At 32.7% G+C, this 25,992-nt stretch overlaps 1 protein-coding gene across 1 annotated transcript in view; it reads right to left on the bottom strand.

Annotated features, from left to right (window-relative positions):
• LOC114349424 (transcriptional activator cubitus interruptus) overlaps positions 1 to 25,992 on the bottom strand; it is a 660,730-nt gene that overhangs the window by 19,124 nt on the left and 615,614 nt on the right. The window contains exons 3-6 of the mRNA XM_028299796.2: positions 13,574 to 13,672; positions 10,324 to 10,685; positions 7,304 to 7,534; positions 3,388 to 3,537 (exon numbers count right to left, since the gene is read on the bottom strand). Of these exons, the coding sequence (XP_028155597.1) occupies positions 3,388 to 3,537; positions 7,304 to 7,534; positions 10,324 to 10,685; positions 13,574 to 13,672 (842 nt within the window). The remainder of the gene's footprint in view (positions 1 to 3,387; positions 3,538 to 7,303; positions 7,535 to 10,323; positions 10,686 to 13,573; positions 13,673 to 25,992) is intronic.

The following is a 25,992-nucleotide window of genomic DNA, read 5'->3' as shown; positions in this document are numbered from 1 at the left end:
ACAGCTGTCACCTTTGTATATTTTATGCACCGTCCTAAACTGTTCCGTGATAGTCCTGAGTTTTTCCACCCATTTATCTGTGATTAGCTTATTTTTCCTTCGTTCTATAGTGTCTTTTGTGAGATTCCTATTTAATATAGTTATATCTTCCAGAATACGTTGAAATCTTTCCTCGAACATAAATTCGGCTTGGCCTGACTACGTTACTCAATAGTATATGGCCTAGTGTCTCGAAGTCTCAATTACTTCGTAAAGCTTATCATTGCCGTTAAGTTTATCAAATATAACAAAATGTAACATATAAAATAATATAATAAAACATAAATGTAAGTAAAATAAAAGGATCAATAATATTGGATAACCGTCAATATTTAAAGTGTCAGTAAATAAGTAAGTGAGTAATTATATAATAAAAAAAAAATCAAAATTTCAATATGAAAATAAAAAAAATAGTCATCAAACTTACTTCATAAGCAGTTAAACTGTATTGTATTAAAAAGAAAAATTACTCACGAATATGGGTTCATGTGTCTATGCATTTGGTCCTGGATTCTGGGCGTCTAACCTCAGCATCTCCATTGATTTAGATACTTCCTGTCGGATGTGGCGTCGAAGCTGCTTCTTCCATCGTCGATACAGTAGCCATCCGACGATGATTATGGCCAGGCTGAACGATACAATTCCCAAAACTCCCGGGATTGATAGCTTCTCGTTTTCGCCGGTTTCAGCTGTCACACCTCCGCTGTTGCCTGCTTGGTTTATGAAGATCTGTTCCTCTTTTTCTTTATTCTGGTTGTTTCCCATCTTACGTGTAGAGCTGCATACCTCAATCTATATGCGAACCAGAAAACTCCATTCTTTAACTTAAGGCACGGGTCGCCATGTGATGTTGGGGGTTGCTGGACGAAGACACTCCCGAACAAACAAACTTAAACTTTCTACATATCTTTATTCTTACAAGGTTAAAGGTACAGTTACAACTACGTCGACCGACATTATAGTTAGGATAGGTCAAGGTGACCCATATCTCGGTAACTATATCCCCTGACCACGCGCCAGCAGAGTTCAGCGAACACACTGATACAACAATGAATGTCTCAGGTACTCGACCTTCCCACTTATATCTTATTATATTAAAAACAATGCCCATATGTATTACCATATATGGTTATGCTATACGTATTTCAATAATGACGTGTGCTGTGTTTGCAGTCTTGCGAATGAGTTGAATACTTTGAACTTTGCTACTATCGTAATAAATTATACAAATTGCAACTATAATATTGACCTTATTCTTATAACAAATAAATTAGGAAAATTCCGTGAGGGTTGTCGTGTACCATCACACCCCATCGATTTTCATGAAAATTGGTGAATAATTAGAGGATAGCTCAAGGAACAAAGGTGACATGATGCCAACTTGCGCTTTTACCCTGGGGGTGGATGCCATCCCTTCTCGGGGGTGAAAATTATTTTATTAAAAATAATACCATAAGTCGATAGAGGGACAAATTATAAGCAAAATTTGTTATATAAAGTTATTAAAATAAATCAACACTTTTTGAGTTATTAAAGACCAAAGATTTTATCTTTTCGTAAAAAAATGCATGTTTTAAATCGGTTTTTCACGTATAAGTCAAAAACTATAAGCGTTTACAAAAAAGTTATTAGTGCTGAAATTAAAGATAATAAAAAACTGAATACATTCCTCACATAAAGAACTAAACTAATGTTAGTTCAAAGTGAGTTATTGGCAATTGAATATGTATTTTTTTTCGACGATTCCTCAAATCTAAGTATTCGAGCTTAAATAACGGGAAAACGATGCAATGTATAAAATATTCCTGCTAAACATTTATCAAAGTACTTCGGAATACCTATCAAATGAGCTTCAGAACAAGGTAATAGCGTCAAAATTTAGCAAGTTATAATGAAAATAAAAGAACCGTTTCGAATTTTTTAGGAAAAAGTGAAAAATAAAACATACGCCATTTCCACAAACATTAAAATTTATAGTAATCCTTACAAGAACTTCTTTATGTTAGCATAAGTAATGTTTTCGATAATTTTGACCGGTTTATAATGCAAATTTTTGAAAAAAAGGTATAATTTAAAAAAATCATAATTTTTAAAATTATTGTAATTATCATATTCTCTTGATAATAACTCCTAAAATACTTAATATATGTAAAAAATTATATATAACCGCATTTTAGTTTTTTCTGTGCCAAATATTTTATCTGTTTTACTATTTCTATAGGGTAAAAAATAACCGAGATAGAAACGTTTAAATCTTATATTTTGTTGTGGGAACCATGCAACCGAGGTCATTTAACCTTTTATTTAAAAAAAAAGTAAGGAGTTTAAAAGATTAGCTTCAACGTGCTTAAATATCACTTGGAATTAACTTTCAAACAGTTTTTAGATGAACCTGATATCGTAAACACGAACTGAGTTATCAAAAAGAAACCATAGCATTTTTTGGAAAAATTTTTAAAAGATAAATTTTGAAAAAATTTTGGAACATAAATTTTAACGCTATCAACATGTTCGGGGCCTCATTTAATAGATATTTTTAGTACTTTAACAAATTTTTAATAAGATTATGTTACAAAATGCATCAATTTCCCGTTATTTCAGCTTGAATACTTACGAGTTTTTTACTCACCGAAAAAAATATACATTCAATTACCTATAACTCACTTTTAGTTATCATTAAAAGATTTTTCTAGTAAGGGGTTTATTTCATTTTTTATTAGCTTCAATTTTGATAATAGTAATTTTTTTGCAAAAACTTAAACTTTTTGAGTTATTGATGAAAAACTGGTTAAAAGCATGCATTTTTCTCAAGAAAAAATAAAATCTTTGATTTTTAATAACTCAAAAACTTTTGAGGTATTTTAATAATTTTATATAACAAATTTTGCTTGAAATTTGTCTCTATCGAATTATGGGGTTATTTTTAATAAAATAATTTTCACCCCCGAGAAGGGTGGCATCCATCCCCAGGGTAAAAGCGCAAGTTGACACCATGTCACCTTTGTTCCTTGAGATATCTTCTAACCACTCACCAATTTTCATGCAAATCGATGGAGGTTCAACGAAATCGGAGGTAATAGCTCATATCCACCTTCAGTGATTCCACTATTTATTAGATAGAATAAATACCCTTTAGAAAGAGGAATAATCTTTTATTCCGACAATACATCTACAGTTGACGCTACGAGATGCAAAGTGGCCTAACCCACAACCCACAATTTTACAAAAAAGCTTTTACTACATTAAAGTTATCCCTTATCTAAGTATTTTCAGATGCAGAGTGGAGAGTGGCTCAAGTAACCAATGCAAAATGCAATAGTAGTAAATAATAATAAAAGTAAAACGTACCGTGCACTTATGAGGCTTTTCTCCAGTATGCCTCCGCATGTGAACCACCAACATGTATTGAGCTTTGAATGGTTTTTCTGCCCTTGAACAACCTTCCCATCGACATACAAAGGACTTCTTATTTGCGTGTATATGGTCATTGTTGATATGCTGCAAAAATATATTAGCATATTATACAACTCAATTTTCAATTTTTATCATGAAACATAGACATAGAAAAGAATAAATAAAAAAAACAAATATACAATTTATAGAAAAAAAAAGGAAAAAAAACTAAGAAGATGAAAACCTCCTAGATGTTGAATCGGGTTTATGTCTTAGCGTAGCAAAAAAACAATTAAAAAAAAAAAGAAAAAAAAGACAAATTAAAAATATAATAAAAAAAATATACAAAAAAATAAATATATACAAAAAAATATTTACATCCAAAACAGTGTATTTTTTTAGATACTAGTATGTATGTTAGTTTGTTACGTACATATATTTAGAGTTAGAAATACAGAAAAAATTCCTCTCATTAAAAAAAATGTTTGTTTTTAAAATAAAATGTCTTGCTAATTGGCTCAGCCAAGGCCACCAAATTCACAAAAAAAATATACAATTTCGTATAATAAGCTACATTTGTGGTGAAATAGGTTAGGTTAGTTAAAGTGAACACAGGGGTTCGACAGGGGGACACCATTTCGCCCAAAAATTTCACAGCTGTCTTTGAATATTCAATGAAATCATTGTCTGAAATCATAGAGCTAATAATATTGATGGCGAAAGATTGACACATCTTAGATTCGCAGATGATATCGTTCTGATCACGGATAACATCGACGAGGCGAAACGTATGCTTCAAGAAATGGCACAAGTTGCATCAGCAGTAGGTCTCCGAATAAACGTAAGCAAAACTCAAATAATGACAAATTTAGTGCTTGCACAAAATCAGAATAGACGACATCATATTAGAAACACATGTGTATGGACAGCTTGGACATGAGATACAGAGATACAAAATATGTAAAAATGATATTCCCATTATGTCTTAAGAGAAAAGTGTACGAACAATGCATGAGGAGAAACTCTAAGAGTGACCCAGAGTGTCCCAGAGGTCATGGAGAGAGCCAGGCTAGGAATCACAAGAAGAGACAGAATACCAAATAATACCATCAGGCAAAGAACAAAAGTCACAGACATAGTAGAACATACTAAAAAAGAAATAGAGATGGGCAGGCTATGTGGCAAGAACACCGGACGACAGGTGGATTAGAAGAATATTGGAATGGCGACAGCGGGCGCGAGCGCACAAACGAAGCAGAGGTGCTTCGTTTGTTGTGACACATCATCACGACCACCAATGCGCTGGAGTGATGATAGCATAGCTGCGGGAACTGGATGATGATAGATCAAGACAAGGAGACATGGAGAAACTTTGATGATGATGATGATGTAGTGAAATAGGTATGTAAAGCATACGCGTATCTGATCAAAATTGGGAGGGATGGCTTATGACTCACTTACAAAGCAGAAGTACATAAATCATTGGAATTGCTGTTATAAGTCCACTGACTAGAGACTCAATTTCCCCATTTGTCAAAAAGCTAGTGATGCCAGTAAAAACAAAAAGATGTAAACTAGTTGTAATAACAAAATATTAAAACAAGTCCAGAAAGTAGAATATTTTTTTATTACATTTTTTAATTTACAATCTGCTTCATCGAAGCTATAAGTAAATAGTTTGAATGTTAAATACATGAGGGGGAAGCTGCCCTGTGCCCTGTGGCAACCCGTAGAATATTTAAGAATCAAATTCTCTAGCCACGAAAAAGTGAAAAAAGAAGAAGTGTAATGAGTGAATTAGACGAACAGTGGTGTGGAAGTTCTAAACAAAATTATACGGAGAAGCAATTACCTAAAAACAGTTACAAAAACTAGGTGCTCAATTTTCCACATGCAAAAAATAATCTTATATTTTTCGCTGTATGATTTCGGTAATTTTCATCCTCAAATTTAAACTATTCCTTAACCCAACGCTTACCAATATCCTACTAGTGACTTTGTCAGTATGTAATATCAATGTCTAAGTGTAGAACATACTACTTCAAAGAGAAACAAATTTTCTGTAATAATTACTATTCATCACACCATAGAGCCATCAACGATTCAAATTGAAATTACTACTACTACTATCGGTTTACAGCGTTCTCCGACGCCTTCCGACTCCTAACCGCCATTCTTCTCTGTTTAACCATAGACCTGGAGGGATTTCTCTTTCCTCTAGTTCTTTTTCAATTCCCTCCCTCCAGCTTCTTCTCGGCCTTCCTCTTTTTCTTCTCCCTTGTGGTGTCCATGCCAAAATCTGCTAGGGATCCTGTCATCTAGCATTCTCTGTACATGGCCGTACCATACTAGTTGTTTTGTTTTTATGTCATCAATTATTGTATGTGTGACTCCCATCATTTCTCGTATCCTCTCATTTGGTATCCGATCTCTTCTTGATTTGCCTGCTGCTATTCTCCAGAAGTCCATTTCTGTTACTAGTAGCATTTTCTCCGTGCTTTGTTTCAGTGGCCAAACTTCACTGCCATATGTGATTACACTTTTAAGTATGGTATTGTATAATATGAGCTGTTTGTTCGCTTTAGATATTGTTTGGTCCCACAGAATGCCGTTCATGATGGATATGGCTTTTCTACCCTGTATGTTTCTGTCTTTTATAGCAGCATCGAGTGTTCCATCTTGAGTTATCTTCATGCCCAGGTACTTGTATTCATCGCAGTGTTTAATTTCTACCCCATCGTCTAATGTAATGGACTGCTTTGTTCCTCCAATACACATGGCTTCAGGTTTCTTAATGTTGACTTCGAGACCCCATTTGTTATATTCTTCTATTAGCTTCCGGGTCATGTAACAAAGGTCCTCATGATCCTGAGCAATCAGAATTTGGTCATCAGCGAAACATAAGGTGTATAGTGTTGTGTTGTCATTGAGAGGGATTCCCATGCCATTACATTTTCTTTTCCACAGCTTGAGTGCATGTTCCAGATAAATTTTAAAAAGGGTAGGCGAAATACAACAACCCTGCTTCAATCCTTTCGTGACCTTAAATCCCTCAGACATCCTTGATCCAGTTTAATTTTTGCAGTCGTTCCATTATACAGACTTTGGACTGCTTTGATAAGACCATGTTTAATGTTGGTTTGATGTAGGGTTGACCATAATTTGCTGAGGGGCACACTGTCATATGCTTTTGTAAGTCTGCATATACCAGGTGAACTTCTTTATTGACGGCTGTTTTTTCTCAATAACTTGCGTAATAGAGTACAGGTGGTCTACTGTGGACCTATCAGCTCTAAAGTCAGCTTGCTCCTCTGTTTCGTAATCTCTATAGTCATTTTCTATTTTGTTCTTAATAAGTTTCCCATACATCCTACTTATTGTGCTGTTTACCGCAATTCCTCTGTAATTTTCACATTGATCTTTATTGCCCTTTTTGTGGATGGTTGACGTGATAGATAATTTCCATTCTTTTGGTAATTCGGCACCATTTAAGCAGTCTTGGAAGAGTTTTCTTAGCTGTTCTTGGAGTTTGTCTGTACCGGTTTTCACTAATTCTGCAGGGATGTCACCAGGACCAGGGGACTTTCCATTTTTCAGGGATTTGGTTATTTCTTCCATCTCTGATTTACTTATTTGTAATGGTGATGAATTTATATGTATACCTATCGTGTTGTCTTCTATGTTAACAAATTCTGGTCTTTGTTCTGTTAGTAATTTTTTGAAATATTCTTCCCATTTTTCCGTTGTTATTGGTGATATAACGTCTTTTTTCTTATTAGTTCTCATATTTTAATTAATCTCCAACTCTCTTTTAAATTGAAATTACAAAACGTAATCTTTACACAAGTTTAAGATTGCTTTAACAACTTACCTTAACTAATTCTTCTTGTGTCCCGAATTCAGTCGAACAGTCTTTCCAGTGACAATTTGTTTCTATAAAATCGCCTGGTTCATCTTTGAGATCAGTAGGATCACTCTGTCCCTCTTGTCCACAAGAGTTCGGAGATGGTTCCTTTTTTACTTTGGGCCTTCTTGAACTCGTTGAATCGATATCAAGTTGGGTTATTGTACTAGTTTCAGACTTCTTTCTGTCATTTAATATCTACAAAAAAGGAAAAATACTTAATATTAATAAATCATAGTATTATAAAACTTAAAAAAACTTGATATTAAAAAATTAATATACATTAAGAACAATAAGAGCCGAAAGAAAAAGCAACTACAGAGTGGTGTTTACAAACTGACATGACTGCGGTGACCATCCAAAAACTTCATCGGTCAAACTGGGAGAACCTTTGAAAAACGGATTGTTTTACTTTTTTCAACAGTCAAAATTTCACCCCTTTGTTTTAACTTACAGTGGCTTACTTATTTCTATTGTTTGTTTTTTAACCAAGAGGAGTGATTCAAACTTACCATCCATCTATTTTTGTTACGTTACACGCAGGGGTGGGCAAACTTTTTTTTAGAAAGGGCCACAAAATGTTCTTGGTCTATTACCGAGGGCCGCAATATTTGTTACCTTAACATGTTCGTATTTTTAACTTTTTACTTGAAATCAATAATTCAAGCACTTTTTTATTGAATTTAATTTGAAACTATGGTAGAATTATTTTATTTTTAAATTAAATAAACATAGTGAGTATAATTTAAAGAATATTCAAAAAATTCAAGACTAAATATTGAAAAATAGGCCAACAGTGGCAAATTTTTACACCTCAAAAAAATTTTTACAATAAACATCAGAACTCGTAATTGGATCATATGAAACAAAAAATTTAAAAATATTTTATTAACATGAGTTTCTTCTTGAGGTAAAGCTCTCGAGTCTTTTAGTTTTAACGATTTTTGAGATTTTTAAATCACCTAGAAACCTAGTAAAAATCAACATATTTATTATCGTAAACCAAAAAATAAGCCTAAAAAAATATCTCGACAGAGTTACCTCACGAAATGCCTAAAGAAAATTTATGAAAAATTTCAGGTGGATCTGTGAAGTAAGTAGCTTTTGAGTTACAATGTCCATGCCTTAAAAAAAAGTAGTTTTGAGAAAATCTCGTTAAAAGTTTTTACAACTTTTGTTTCCAATTTCTTTTTTGTCTGTTAAAGCGTAAAGTGATGCACATCGGAATATGTTTTTGATTCGCAGAGTAATTTACAAAAGAGAAGGTAACGAGTTTGTTTTTTTTTTAGTGCATGCTTAAATCGGTGTATTCAACTTGAAATAACAGAGAAACGGTCGATTTTAGGTGTATAATGCTACCAATACCTTTTGTAGTTCTTGAAAAGACCTTTAAAATGAGCAATATTAAATGTCGATTACATTCAAACTAAGCGAGATATGCTGCAAAAAAATTGATGACTAATGTATTTTAAGAAAAAAATGAGAAGTATATTTAACCCCTCATCAACCAGAATTTAAATGCATCGTTTTTTTTTGTACATACAATACATTTTATTATAGTTTTACTTCTATGTTCAAAAAGTTGGACGGGTTTAAAATGAATGGTTTTTGAAAAAAATAAGATCAAATTATAGAGCGCATTTTTAAATTTTCTTAAAAATCTTCCTTTTTCTCCATATAACTCGAAAATGATAATAAGAGATACGAAAACAAGATACTTTACAAAAATGTAGGGTTTTTTAGATAAAAATTTTGGTTTTTATTTTTCATTACTGTATCTCTTATCATTCACAAGTTACATGGAGAAAAATGAAGATTTTTAAGAAAATTTAAAATGTGCTCTATAATTTGATCTTATGTTTTTCAAAAACCATTTATTTTAAACCCGTCCAACTTTTTGAACATAGAAATAATACTGTAATAAAAAGTATTTTATAAGGAAAACAATGCATTTAAATTATGGTGGATGAGGTAAATATACTTTTGCAGCCTATCTCACTTAGGTTGAATGTAATCGATATTTAATATTGCTCATTTTAAAGATCTTTTCAAGTACTACAAAAGGTATTGGTAGCATTATACACCTAAAATCGACCGTTTCTCTGTTATTTCAAGTTGAATACACTGATTTGAGCATGCACCAAAAAACAAACTCTTTTCACCTACCATATTATCTCTTTTTGTATTATAACTAGAAGATTTATGAACGAGTCTCTTCGAGCGGTAAAATCACCCGCTGCGAAAGTGTCAAGTAATAGCTGCATTATCTATATTTATTTATTAATATTAGCAATAATTTAAAAAAAATCTTTAAATGAAAATAATATATTTTTTTGCGCGGGCCGCAAAAAAATGTATAAAGGGTCGCAATCGGCCCGCGGGCCGCACTTTGCCCACCCCTGCGTTACAGTATTATTTCAAACATGAAATTTATTTATATTTTAGCTAGTACCAATATCCACTTTCAAATAAATTAAGGATCTGACAGAATTTTTAATTTGTCGGGATTCTGGCCTGTCGGGATTTTGGTGTGTCCGGGATTCTGGCCTGTCGGGATTCTGGCGTGTCGGGATTTTGGACGTCGGGATTTTGGCTGTCGGGATTTTGGCTGTCGGGATGTTGGCTGTCGGGATTTTGGGGTAGACCCGTATGGATTATCATCGAAAGGTGAATATGATCAACGAAAAAAGAAGATGAATTTAGTGACTTTTCTAGTAACTTTCTTGAGTGTGAATCTGTCTTTTTAGTTTACTCCTCTTGGTTAAAAAATCAACTTGGTGTAACCTGATAATAGTCTGACACGACCGAAAAAGTTCGTTCTGTGATGTATTTACTAATCCAATTTGGATAATTTTTAAAGAAAATTTTTTAATAGAATAATTCATATACCATTTACAAAGAGTCTTTTACTTCAGTATTTTAACTATGGTATACAACCAACTAGATGGATTTCCCTTTTAATGTTAAAATAATTTTTAAAAACTTACATCAGTCTTTATGTTGTGTGATACGTGAAGAGGATGGTGTCCCAAAGAATACATTGGGTGGGGAGGTGGAGCAGCCGGAGGCAAAGGCAGTAGCGATCCAGAGCTGCGCATCAAATGCGCCTGGAGCTGCTGAAGGTGCATGGGATGCATCCCCAATGCCGGGCTGATGGCTCCCGCCGATAGATGGCCGTAGGAGCCGCTTGCACTCGACGACCTGGATCCATTGACGATGGAGGCTAGGGAATTCGGAGAAAATCGTATCATGGAGTTGATATCGAAAGAATCCGAATAGGGGGAAGACGAGAGGGCTCGTTTTCTTGAAGCTCGGATGCTGCCCGGACGCGGACTGTTGAGTCTGGAACCTACGAAAAAAATATGCACTATACTATAATACAGGTAATAAATAATCTCAACAAAGACATAGGAAATGATAAACATATTATACCGTTATCTTAGTGTAAAATCACAATCTTTGCACAATGTGCAATAATCTCTCATTATTGTACTATCATCTTACGTAGATATTTTCTTACGGCATTCTTCCATCTTTTTCTTGGGTGATCTTGAGATAAAGATTTTATCTAGGGAGTTTCGCTTTCGGCTGTTATCACTGCTCTCAAGTATTTGAATTCTTTGACAACATAAACATTTACTAAAAATTAACCAGTAACAAAACTGAGTGAAAAGGAAAATAAACCTGTATAACGACCCTACGACAATCATCTTCTTTTTCTTTTTGTGTAGGCATATCTGTTTTTTCAATGTGCTTCCAGTAAGTTGTTATTCCATAGTTTTCGTGGTCTTCCCACTGATCGTCTTCCTATTGGGGAACCGTCTCTCGCCGTCCTTACTATAGTCCATCTATTTTATAGCGCATCTGTTTTGAGATGGACGTTGAGGAGTGACTCATATTTCTTTTTGCAGAAACTGCTTGGAATTAACTCATATAATAATAATTGAGTTATCCTCCCACTCAATAAGGTCCGGAACATTGTTTAAATAATCAGAATGTCAAAAAATGAAGGAAAAATTATATTTTTTCTTTGTTTTTTGTTTATAACTTCCAAAGTATTCACTTCCGAGAAAAGTTGCGCTGACATAAAAGTTGCGTAATTAACTTTACTACAATACAAGAATAGTTAAAACTTTTAAAAATTGTCACCCTTGTTGCAAAATAGCAATTATTGCGAAAAAACCATTAAAAACAAGTATTCGCATTTTACGTTTTTCAGCCATTTATGCTACACTAAGATCTTCATATTTTATCCAGAAAAATTTTATGATAAAATAAAACAACACTGTAAATTTCATTAAGATCGATTCAATCAATTTTGCTAAATAAATTTTGCTATCCAGGTTTCGCAAAAAAAATTCATTTTTTCAAAATGATACAGGACTGAAAATAAAGCGGTTAGCAAGTAAATTTTTTTTTACATATAGAAGAATAATGTACCTTTCATTTTCAATTTGCAAAATTAAAATCGGTTAACTACCACGGCGTCAGGAATTTTTTTAAATTAACATTAATTTTTGGTGCTTCGCGCAGGACAGCGGTGTTCGATTCACACAAGTTGATCTCCACCAAAATTTCGTCCAATCTTTATCTAATGTATATTATTTTCTTAATCTATATTTTGTTGTATTTTAATATTTTAATTCCACAAAAATCAAAATAATTTGATTGTTGTTTGTGAAATATTGTTTAAACAATTGCATATGTTTAAAAATAATAATCTTTGATTCTCTAAGTTAAAATATATGAACAAAGAAAGTTTTTGCCAAAAAAGTGTAATTTCAAAGGACAGAGTATATGTTTTTATTTTGCTATAATCAAATTTATTCATTTATATTGAAATATACTAAAAATTAAAATTTATTAATCATTATCAAGGTCATTGGAATGCCCAATCAGAGCAAAAATATCCGCTGTCCTGCATGTAGCACCAAAAATTAATGTTTATTTAAAAAAATTCCTGACGCCGTGGTAGTTGACCGATTTTAATTTTAAAAATTTCAAATGAAAGGTACAGTGCTCTTCTATATGTAAAAAAAAATTCATTTTGCTATCTGCTTTATTTTCAGTCCTGCAACATTTAGAAAAAATGAATTTTTTTTGCGAAAGCTTGATAGCAAAATTTATTTTGCAAAATTGATTGAACCGATCTTAATTAAATTAACAGTATTGTTTTATTATATCATAAAGTTTTTCTGGACGCAACTTTTATGTCAGCGCAACTTTTCTCGGAAATGAATACTTTTGAAGTTATAATCAAAAAACGAAGAAAAAAGTCTAATTTTTCGTTAATTTTTTGACATTTTGATTATTTAAACAATGTTCCGGACCTTTTTGATTGGGAGGATAACTCAATTATTATTATATGAGTTATTTTCAAGCAATTTCTGCAAAAAATATGAGTCACCTCTCAACATCCAAATGTACTAATATTTTAACAGATGCGCCCTGGTCTACTAGTCGATTTGTTGTCCATTCGGCCTATGTGATCGTCCCATTCTACTATTCTGTTTTTACCCAGTTATTAACGTTGTTTACCTTGCATCTCCGTCGTATATCTGCACTTCTAGCTCTATCCCACAGTGTCTTCTCTGTGTAGGTCGTGTTTTTGCAGGGTATGTCATTATTGGTCTGATGATTGTTTTGTAAATTCTGCCTTTCATTTATTTTCCGATATTTTTATTTCTCCTTATTATTTCATTCAGGCAACCTACCGCTCTATTCGCTTTACATATTCACTTGTTCTGCCACTTCTGCTTCGAGCTTTCCGTAGCTAAATAGTGTAATGGCTAGATATTAAAACTCCATGACTTGTTCTATTGTCTGATCCTCCAGCTCTAAATCTTAGTAGATTTCTTACCGTACAGTAATCTTAACTCTAACTAATAATCTAAAGTTAACTTGTGGTTAAAATATAACTAGAAGTTCCCCCATTATAATATATTGGGGTAACTTCTGGTTATTTCTTCACTTTACTTTGTGAAACCGGCAGTTAGTAGATTTGCTGTTATAACCATGCATTTGATTTTTTTTGGGAAAATTAACATGATAAATTTTCTAGCGGTTATGTTAGATTGGTGCAGCATACGTTGTAGATCATCTTCACTTTGAGAGATTAGTATTGCGTCATCTGCATACGATATCATATACTTACGCCATTATAAACATCATATAACATTACAACAATCATATAATATAAAAATTTCAATGACTATTTAAAAGTACCAGTTTACTTACCATCTATACTGAAAGGGAATTCGGTACTGCCTAAGGTAGATGAAGGATGCACCTCAGTAAGACCCCTTGCACTCAGATATTCTGGACTCAAGCCTAATCCTGAAACGAATAAAAATGATAGTCACTTGTCGTTATGTACCTTACTATTTTCCAAAGCAATAATAATTAAAATCAAAATTGAAGACAGAAGGAAGAAAGAAGAAATTAAATTTTCTTTGAAGATTTTTCATCAAATAGAGATTTTATGGAAATACATACTAATAGCAAATATAACATTTATTTATTTTTACATTTTTGTGGATGTTATAACCTATTGTTTTAGGAACTTAAGATCAAAATAAAACCTTTCAAAAATTTCGATATTTTAGTTTTTGTTTCATCTGTTCATGCACGGATTAATGCCGAATCTGCAAACCATTACAGATAAGATACATAAGAAGAATTCGGATTCAGCGTCAAAGGTCAAAGAGGAAAAATTTTGGCTTCTCCGAGGAATTAGAAAAACGCATTTGCTTTGGTTTCTTGCTAAATACAATAGCAGGTAATATAAATATAACAGTAACATAAGACCCTTAACACGTCATTGCACGTAACGCGCCACGTTTGTTACGCAAGTACACCCTCGTGAGCAATTTGCCGCCTTATACTAAAGCGGCTTAAAATGAACCAAATATAGATCGTCCCAAACCCTTTTTTCACAGATTATCGAATTCTCTCTAACGCTAACGCATTACCGTTGGAAGTGACAGAAAAACGTACCTCTGTGATTATTATATATTGAACTTAGAAAATTATGAACCTATTCCTTGACGGGTATTTGCATATTAAAAGGGATTTTACTTATAGATGTATAATTGGTTGGCGATTACAGTACTCTAAATAGATAACCAATCAAGGAGGCGAATAAAGATAATTTGACACAAAAATAATCGATCATATGGTAAAATCATAGTTATATATTATCATAGAGAGAGTGTCATTCAGAGCGAAGTGCCGACACCATCTTTTTTATTTGGAGTAGTGCTGTTTCACTCACTTTGCGCATAGTAAAGCTGCGACAGTAGTCCTCCCTTTCCGTGCCTATACTCACACTTAACCCATTAGCGCCCAGCGTTACCACATGGTAACGTAAAACACATGATTTTTAAAAATTCTGCGGTATGCCCATGGAATTAGTTAGCCACATATTTTGAGAACTATCGTTTCTAGGAATAATTCAGGCACCCATAAAACGTAACGGATTCGTATTTTAGCCTTTTCTCAACCGTCGAGAGACAATGATATGACAGTGTGGTTTAAATTTATAGAAAAAGATGGACGTCCGTTTTGCGTAAGCAATTTTTGATAGTCTTCTAGTAACTATATTTGCATATTTAAAAAAAACTAAGTTTATTATACCCCAACTTATTATAAATTGTTGTATTTTATCAACAATTAAATGTAGCGAATTCGGTAGGAATAGTCAAAGTACGCCGTTACCATATGGTTGCGGTGGGCGCTTACGGAGTCATAATCTTATTTTTTTTTTCAGTCGTGCGATGAAAATATAACTCTGTTGTTACAATAGCATCTACGAGTTGTGATGGTTCAGCATTGGGCACGGTAAAAAGATTTTCTCATGAAGAAAAAGGCCACATTCAAGTAAGTCGGGCTCGCTATATTGCTGAATACAACAAAATATGGTGGGTACCGACTGGATGGATCAAGGTGTTTCAACCTACCTAGTAGCAATTTGCAGTAAAAAATGGTACTGGCAAATTGTAACATGGTTGTTGGATGTTGCAGTCCATAATTCATGGCATTTATATCAAAAAAAATAAAAAAAATATATCCTTGCTATCGTTTAGGAGAGAATTGGCCCAAGTTCTTCTCGCAAGATATGGAAGTCGTCCCTTATATACACTATACAGGAAGACCTAGTCTACATAGACAGAACTTGCCAGATCTTCGTTTTGATCGCTTCGACCATTTGTTACATCAAGCAGTAGAAGGCGATGTGCTGGAGACAGATGTACAACATCTGGAAGAACAATGTGTAAAAAATGCAACGTTGGTTTGTGTGTTAATTGTTTTATAGGATACCACACCAGACGATGAAAATATTCTCAAATATATTGTTATATTTCTATTTGATCTGAAAATTAAATTTTGATAATTATAAGCAGAATTCAATTTAATATAAAATATTTTCAATTTTCTCAACCACGGGCATATAAATTTAGAACAACCTGTATACAACAAATTGTTATATTTAATTTTAAGAAGTGATTAAACGAAACTCGGGAAAATGCGCTTAGAATAAACAAAGTGAATGGCGCGTACCATTATCGTTGTTCGCGGAAGGTTCGATCATTAGCCTATGCTAAATAAGACTTAGTTGGAATCGATAATAGGTCATTATCGTTGTTCGCGGAAGGTTCGATCATTAGCCGGATGCTAAATAAGACTCAGTTGAAATAGAGAATAGGTCATTAAATTTTGTAAATAGTAGAAAGTAATTTTAGAATGGGAATTAACTATTTCTTTTTTGAAATCCATTAAGCATATTTAGAAAGATTAAAAATTGGTTTTGAGGAATACTGCGAATGAGAATTGGTGGTGGAAGGTTGATTTGTGAATCTGGAAGGGATATTTAGAAAGTAGGGGAATGAATGACAAATAGAGATCAGAATGTTTTGAGCTGTCGAGAAGTGAAGGCCAGTAGTAGACGGTAGTGTGCGGAGAGTGAGAAAGCCGGTGTAGTTCCGTGAGTGTGGAGTATCTATCGTGGAACGAGAGGTAGGCCAGGTTGAGAGTAAAAGAACCTCCTTGAGCCAAGAGTGTCCCGGTAGCTGATTGCAGTTTCGAAAAAGGTAGAATACAGCATCACGACAGAAGCAGGAACGAGAGCTATACGAGCTAGTTTTCAAAGGAGAACATTACTGAAAGCCAGGACGAGGTTTTGAACGCAGCCAAGGATAGCAGGAAACGGGTCTTGTGTGAAGACATTCTCAGTTCACCAGAAAAAGGTCAGTCTCATTTGTTTGGACATGAATGTATGGGTTTTTCGTATTAAATACCACATTATAAATTTGAAGAACATAATAAATAATATCAGAAAAGCTTCATCAAACTTAAATAGAATTGTTGCTAATAAATCCTAATAGTTAAATGTTAATAAAAACTTTCAATTGGAAACCAAAAGGAAATAAGATTCCCATTTGTAAATGTTATGTTTAAGAAAAATAAGATCTAGCAAATATTAAGCAGTGATTGCCATTTAAATAAAATAAACAATATTTTGATTATAATTGTAACCCATATGTGTGTATTATTTTACTCTTTTCTTTCCTATCCCGATTAGGAACCATTGAGAAATACTTAGAAGCCACGAGAGTAAGTAATTAATTTTATAATTCGCCCTGAGATTGAAAACATATTGATATGTGATCTGGTAAATTAATTAGATTATGATTAATGCATTGATTAAATTAAATGACATATAAGAATATTATCTCATATCAATAATCAAGATCACATCAATATATTTAAAAAAAAAATAAAAAATTTTATTTTCAACGATCCTAAAAATTCCTTAAGCGCCCAGCGTTACCATATGGTAACACCATATAATTTTTTTAAGAAAAGACAGGAAACCAAAAAACTTGTTTTTTGGATTAAATTATTAACATTTTCATCAAATTAAGCCTAAAAGTAAAGATTTTTAAATAAAAAAAACTTGGGCGTTAATGGGTTAATGTAATCTTAGTTTTTCGATACAATGTGTTAGAAAGAGATGCCGCAAACCAGTTCATGAGATCTTGTCGTCAGGAAGCGCGGAAGGTAGGCTCACTCTATGTTAATATATACCTCTATGGGTAAAATGAATTGTAATTTCTAGGTTAGTATTTTTCAGCGACGTAAATATAAATATTTTATGTCATTGGTATATTCGGACATTGTATAGTGAAATTTGATTATATTTATTTATTTTTACATTAAAATATTTTAAATATTAATATTCTGACAAATATTTGTATAAACATTGATGTTTATAAAAATATAAATATTCTGACAACTGTCAGATTTAACTAAAATGTCATGTAATGATTTGCGACATTCTTAAAATCTTATATGACGTCAAAATTAATGACGCACTGAAAAAAGGGGTTGGGATCCACTATATAGGGCTTTTCAACGATTCTTATTTGTTTCGAGCTTGTATCATATATCTTGTATAATCTGTGTACCTACATATATTAATAATATACACAGATTATACAACACATGACTGAAGCTCGAAACAAACGAGAATAGTGTTGAAAAGCCGTATTATTAAATTGTGTAAATTCTATTTTCAAAAGTCTTTTAGTATTCCGAGTATTGTTGTTTATTTTTTTCCTTTTATGTGGCGGGATAAATGATGTGACGTGTTTTGAGACTTTTTGGAACTGCGGTAAATTGCCGCGGGTGCGTGTAGTGACGTGTTAAGAAAGTTAAACACACACCACTAAAATATCCAAACACGCAAAGAAGAAATATTTTAATAACAGTTAAAATAAAATGAACTACCTAATAAAAGTAAACAAAAGTATTCAAATATTTAAAATCATTCATAGTCCCATTATTGTCTACATACAGGCTAGCACGCACATCACGTGTTTCTTGGCCGAAAGACAGTTGGGATAAATATAGCCTAAGGCAGTTATCTCTTTCCTTGCCTTTCTTTAGTTCTGAAAATAGCGCCGGTGAAGCCGGTGCAACGGATCATTTAGCAAATAGTCATCAACTGATTTTCTGTACATGTTTTTGACAGTTTAGTGAGCCATACTCTTCCGCTTATTCTAATTTTAATGCTTTATGAGGATTGTAGGAAATGTGCTGTAAAACACAAACGTATGCTTCTGTAATTTTCCGTAGTCTATTAAAATTTGAATAACTTTAATTATATTTTTCTTCCTTTGTTAAGTACGAGAACAATGATAAATTTATGACGTCGTAGAACTCTCAGCTCCATATAATTTTGGAACTGAGCTTAATAATCTGAATCTAACTGTGGTAGACTACTAACCACTCATACAATTAATATAACATAAGTTTTACGCCTAATTCTGAATAAAAATGTTATTAACCTTATCCAATGCTACTGAACATAAGTAAACATAAAACATTACTTGACCGTGAAATGTTCGTGATGTTGCAATGTTTTCATGTGTATAAAACACGGGCCAGAATCGGGCATTCGTATTTGTTATTAGAAGTGAGATGTCGAAATAGTGTTAGATAGATCAGTACTGTTATTTGTTTATAGTTGTGGGTCGTCACCGTTTTTATACATATAATGTTAAACTGAAGATGTTGACTATGAATTTCTTTAACTAAGTACCAAAAGGCAGTTTAAATACCAGTCTCAAGCATTATTTACCACATAACAGCTTATAAAAAGATTGAAGTACTCTACGAAATCCTCAAAAAGAAGAATATAATCGTGCTATTTTGGTAGTTATAATTATTTTAATTATAGAAATTATTAATGTGTTATTAATTTTATTATATAAAATTTATAGAAAATTTATTTAAATCCAATATTACGCTCAAATCACAATTAATTCCGAAATTGTTTTCGTGTCAATGAAATGTCATTATGTTGAGGTGACCCCAAAGTTTTTATCCCAGACATTTGCCCCTTTCACCACTCATTTTATCCGTCAAAGTTTACTCCAATTAATTTTTTTTGATCTACGGTTTTGTACATAAAAACAAAAAAAAAATACCAAATTGTCCAGAAAAGTAAAACCTACATTTTTTATTTTTCGATATTTCTCGTATCACTAATACTTTTTAAGTTTTTTGAAAAAACGGCATTTTTATTAATGGCATAAAACCAATTTTTTCAAAAATTAGCACATTGATGCGGTCAAACTTACAGATAATATAAACAATACATAAAGTATATTGTAAAGCAGTAACGATTAATTTCAACTTTAATTTCAATTTCAATGAAACTTACGGATCATTTATAAACTACGCATCGGTAAATAAGCTAAGTTGTGAAGCGGTAACGATTAATTCCATTTGGGGTGCTAATTAGGGGGTGATTTTCACGTTTTTTATTTTACTAAAAAAGGACCAACTTTATTTTGAGCATACCTTGCTATACTAACTTATATGCTAGAAACCTTTTTAAAAACAAAAAAAATTAAACACTTTTCTTAAGTATTTTTTTAAACACTTTAAAAGGTTGCTTTTCCATGAAAGGGTTAAAAAGGTTGCTAAAGAGTTTTCCCTGAAAAGTGCTTTTTTCGTTATTTCACGTTGAAATAATTTGACGAATAATAACCTACTAGCTACAACTCTGTTTCTACTGGGTCTACAGACTTCATGCATACACCATTTTTATTTTAGCTATATTTTTCCTAAGAATAGTTTTTTCGATAAAATACTTACTTTTTAAGTTATTTGCAAAAAAACGTTTAAAAACGTGTTGTTTTGTCGAAAAATTAACATATTCACTCGCAAAAAACTCGAAAAGTATTGACAGTAAAAAACTCTATAGAACAAAAAAAGTTGCTTAGAATTAGTCAGTTTATCCACTTCCGGACTAATTTTGAACGTATGTTTTCTCACCCCAAAAAGGGATGATACACACCCCCAGGGCAAAACCACACATCGTCACATCACTTTTTTTTGGCATGTTAGCTATGTGTCCGGTGTACGCCAAATTTCATTGTCAATCCAATCGGTTCTCTAAAATTCAGAAAGAAAACCGTGAGTAAATGGACTATTGTCCCAAAAAAAGGCCATTATTTAGGAATAACACTTCTTCAATCTTCAACAATCCAGCTCAGATATTTTTATGCCCAATCGTATCATTCCTTTATCATGTGACTAATCGATAACTGTTTTTTTGCGGTCTGATTATTTTTCTTCAGTCGTTTTTGTACAATCGAGTTATGAACAACAGAAGAATAATTCCTGGCAGTTTTTGGTTGAGGTTCTTCATTCTCTCTTTCAGCATTTCCGTTTTTTATTAACCTGTCTTTTCAGTGTGTCTTTTTGCTTCAAAATCTTGTTTAGAGTTCCTTGACTGAAATCACTTATTTTTAAAAACATCTTTAAAATAGGAAGAAAACAAGGTGAAGCTAACTTGAGCAAAAACCCAATTTTTCTAAAAAAAAACAACATAAATACAAGATGCCTGTACCTACTTAACAATATATGTCATTAGTCACTGAGTGTGAAAACCTGTCACTAATTAGACATAAACGTCTTGCCAAGGGCTAAACAAGAGAAATTGTAAAAAATATGACAGTTTCACACAATTCACGGACTGAATATTATTATTTATGTATTAAGTAGAAGATGATTATAATTATAAATATTAACTGTTATAACACATGTAGAAAAAGAGTGAAAAATACAAAATTATGGATAAACATGCAGTAGTTTTCTTGCGTGTTAAAAAACGTGTTAAAAGCAAGTAAAATCGTCATTAAGTAAAACGTTAATAATTTCGCTAATTTGTCAAAACGGTTAATTCGACGTATTATAGGCAATTGCGGAATGGCGACAATCTTTAGGTGCCGTGCCCGTATTCAGATGTTGGCCGTCATCGGCGTCATCATGTTTACAATTTCCTGAAACCTTTTTTTTATCGGCTGCTGCGCGAAATAATTCTTCTACTGTGGAACCACACCATTGTCTGATATTGTCTTTCGGCCAATCCATCTATTTTCCTCCACTTTTCCTTGCATTATAAGGTGAACTCGGTCCTCTAATTATATGGTCAAAGTACCTATTCCTTTTTTCTTCTCTTTATTTAAGATGTTTATGAGCAGACGTTCTAAATTCATCATTTTAAGAACATCTTCATTAGAAGTGTATGAGACCCACGATACTTTTAGGACTCCGATAGTATGCTTTTTTTTTCATGAGGATCTTTCAGTGCGTCACAGTTTTTCGATTTCTTTCTAGCGCGTTAAATTGCATGTGACAGAAAAAAACGCACGTCGCTGATTACATTTCGTCGGTGACATTTATAACATTTATTCTAGTTGTCAACAGATGGCGCTATAATCGAAATAAAAATTATTTTCGAATTATATAATATATCTACGAATATAATCTGTACAATTTATAAGACTATACAAATCAAAGAAAATACCATTTTATAAATGCAATAAACAGAATTGATTTGTTTTTATGCCAAATTGCAAATAAAATTTGACAACTGTCAGATTTAACTAAAATGTCATGTCACTAAAATGTATATTATCACGGACTTACCTTTTTTTTCTATCATTTGTGACGCACTGAAAAATGCTCATGAAAAGAAGCATAAGCATAATTCGAATGCTTCTAATTTGTTAAGTATTGTGGTTTTTACTGTTTATTCTTAAAATTCTTAAAATAATTCTATTGTTCGTATAAAAGAAGTGGCGCAGTTCTGACTAACCCTCCCACAATCCTATACAGTACGTTCGTAGATCAAACTCATGGTACAGCTGGTTCTTAAAAAAAACTGTACGACTCTTAGTAAGATTTGATCATTTTGAGCAGTGTATGATTGGTGTGACATATTTATTATGACAGACAAATAATAAAATAAACAAACAGTCATTTTTTGAGGTTGAAGTTATCTGACAAATTTTAAGATTTGGCAGTGACAGTGACAATATGTAAATAATAAGTATTTATCCTTCAAAATATAATAAATTAAATATAATTAAACTCATATTCATTATATCACACCTCATCAAAAGCTTTTTACAAGAACATAGTCAGCGATTTTGACATGGCTTAGAGTCAGACTACATCAAGATCCCCTATAAATTGTGCTGGTAATTGCCTTGCAGCGAGATCAAAAACAAAAAGAAGAAAAAGAAGAAAGTACACTGCTCAATTTTCTACAAAATACGCTTTAAGAGCAAAGATCTTATACACATAGATTTGGCCACCTCCGAAAAATAGCGTACGCGGAGCAGTTCGGGTCGGTGGTCTATCTATCTCTCTCTACTGGTGCTTAGCTTTCTCTCTCTAGCACTAGCATATGATGGCTGCCGCCTCTGTGTAACTGTCGTTCCATTACTCCCACCTCTTGGTAGATACGCTCACACTCGAACGACAGACAAAGATAGCTATATTAGCATATCCCTAGCCAGATCTATTCTTGACATATCTCTGTTGAAGAGTCGTATCAGTTTCTTTTGGAATCAGCTGTACAAAGACGACAGGTACGATAGTCCGAAATTGGGACGAGTTCGCGCATGACGTCACAATGAGAGTGATTTTAAATATTCCCCATTTAAAACATTAGCGCTCGGAACACAATTAGTTTTAAATTAGCCATAAAGAGTCATTTTAATAGATTAGACAAAGAGTTCAAAATTGTCTTAACTTAAATTAAATTAACGTAACTTAAAAAAAATTCTTATTTATCCTAAAAAATTTCAAGCACTTGCGGGTCTAGAAACGTATGATATAAACAGCTAAATGGCAGTATATATGTATATGTGGCAGTATCTAAATATGTTAGAATGAGACCCATTTTCAGCAGTCGAGACATATAATTAAAAACAAAATATCGTCTGTTGAAATGCTACACATTCACAGTTCTGCTCTACGGAATGGAAGCGTGGACACTAATTGTTGCATCTATGAATCGGCTCGAAGCTTTCGAAATGCGGTGTTATAGGCGCATCTTACGTATATCCTGGGTTGACCGAATTACTAATGTGGAAGTCCTGCGTAGAATGGGGAAAGAGTGTGAAATTCTCATAACCATCAAAACAAAAAAATTAGAATATCTAGGACATGTTAATGAGAAATCACAAACGTTACAGCCTTCTCAAACTGCTTCTCCAAGGGAAGTTAAATGGTAAAAGGAGACCGGGAAGAAGACGCATTTCCTGGCTTCAAAATTTACGAAAGTGATACAACACGACTACCACATGGGTCAAACTAGTCGGCTGTTTTCCGTTTTCTAAATATATCGTGTTATTTGAGCATTTTGCTAACAGGCATGTTATATAATAGCGTAGTGGGTACGTGAACAACTTGCTAACATGTGTGTTGTCAAGTATTTAAATAATTTATTTTTACTAGTTATATATAATTCCTTTTTTTTTTTTTTTTTTTTTTTTTTTTTTTCAGTACCATTTAAACTTCTGTGGTGAGCGGATGTGTTTAAAATATTTCTTTCGCTAAATAATAATTACCTACCGTTATCAAATACACATTAGAAACTAATTATCACTTAATAAGTATTTTAGGTGATCCGAATAAAAATGTGATATTTTGGTTAAATTATTTTGAAACTTTTTAAACTTTTATAAAACATAAAATAGTAATATTTACGTTTAATAAATAAATAAATAGTGCGGTGAATAAGGTCATATTTTGGTTAAATTACTTTAAAACTTTTTAAACTTTATAAAGCATAAAATAATAATATTTACGTTTAATAAATAAACAAATAGTGCGGTGAATAAGGTGTAAACATGGCCGATGAACCACCCCTTGACAAAGGGGGAACAGTGGATAATGGAGGAGAAAATGTAGATATGGTCATAGACAACACTACGACAACCAGAAATCAAGATGGTAAAACCGCAGCTGATACAGATAAGTTGACACTTTCAGATACTAAGCAAAAAAGTAAGGTTTTCAATCTACAAAAACCGAACCTGTATTCAGATTTTGTCTATGTTTTTATTGAAAGCACCAATAATGAGCTTGCAATAGGAAAATTACATCCTATGGCAGTTGGCCATGTGCTCCATAAGAAATTGAATGTTCAGAATATTGTACGAATTGATAGAGTAGGCAGAAACAGAATAAGGGTTCAATTAAAAACAATTAAAGATGCTAATAAACTAGTAGCTAATGAACAGTTAAAAAACGAAAATCTAATTGCTTATATACCAAATAATTTATTATCGAGGAAGGGGGTTGTTAAAAATGTTGATACTTCTTTTGATGAGCAATATCTTTTTACAAATTTTCTATCTGCCGTAACTATTACCGAAATTCGTAGAATCAAGCGAAAGGTCATTTCTGATGGAGAAGCAATATTTGTTCCTCGACAAACAGTCATAGTCACCTTCGAGGGTAACATGTTACCCTCAAACATCTTCATTAATTCGGTATCTTGCCCTGTTGAACCTTATATTCACAGTGTTACCCAATGCTACCGGTGTCTTAAATATGGTCATGTAGCGAAGCAGTGTCGTAGTACAGTGGCTCTTTGCATAAACTGTGGTAAAACAAAAGATGAAACTCATTCATGTCGGGATCCACAGGATAATTGTTGCATTTACTGTAAAACTAATTCACATAAATCAATCTCTAAATCATGTCCAACACATATAAAACAAAGTGAAATAAAGAAAAAAATGGCTGAAGAGAATTTAACTTTTACGGAAGCAAAAAATTTAAATAAAACATCATATGCTTCTACATTAAAAGTTAACAATAAATTTCAAGCTCTATCTTATTTATCAGAGGAAGAGTTTCCCCCTTTGCCTTCACGAAGACATAATATCAAATATCCTAGACAACCAGTGTCATCTCAGTCAACTAATTCTGTTACCTTACAAACAGCTCGAAATCGCAATGCTTCAACTCAGATCGAAACAGTTAACAAGAAGCGAAAACCCAATTCTCCCATTCAAATATCAAATTCCCCTCCAATGTTCCCATTTAAATTTGGACCCGAAAAACCTATTAATATACCACCAAGAGAAAATTTTGAATCTGATATGTCAGATGAATTTATTAAAGGATTCTTCGCGGTTTTACAGAAAGTACTAAGTGAAGTAAAATCTTTTGAAGAACTTACAGCCATTGATGCAGATTATATTAAAAATATTGCGTATAATTGTAATGAAAGTATATGTGACGATGACGAATACTAACCTCAATCAATTGAAAATTTGTCAGTGGAACGCACGTTCCGCTGTATCCAATAAACATAGCTTAGTAAAAATATTATCAGATTATGATGTTGATATTGCTCTGGTATCAGAAACATGGTTTAAACCAAAAGTCACTTATACATTTTATGGATATTCTATTGTGCGTAAAGATAGGATAGATGGTACGACAGGTGTAGCTATTCTTGTAAAAAATAATATCAAATTCAAAGAAGTATCTATTAATAATGTAGCAGATGGTATGCAAGTCTGTGCGGCAGAAATTTTTGTTTCTAAAAATCTATCCATTACTTGTGTTTCTGTGTATTGTCCTCCAAATATCGCAGTTACTGTGCACAATTTTTCCAATCTTTTTAATAATATAAATGGTACATTAATAATTGGAGGAGATTTTAATGCGCACCACGATCTGTGGGGCTCATATAAAATCAATCAATCTGGAAAAAATATGGTAAATGCATTAAATCAAAATAATTTGGTAATTTTAAATGATGGGTCACCTACAAA

This window comes from Diabrotica virgifera, chromosome 1, assembly GCF_917563875.1.
Source record: "Diabrotica virgifera virgifera chromosome 1, PGI_DIABVI_V3a".
NCBI classification, from domain to species: Eukaryota; Metazoa; Arthropoda; class Insecta; order Coleoptera; family Chrysomelidae; genus Diabrotica; species Diabrotica virgifera.
Note: the sequence above shows the minus strand (reverse complement) of the source record. Positions and strands in the feature narration are given on the sequence as shown.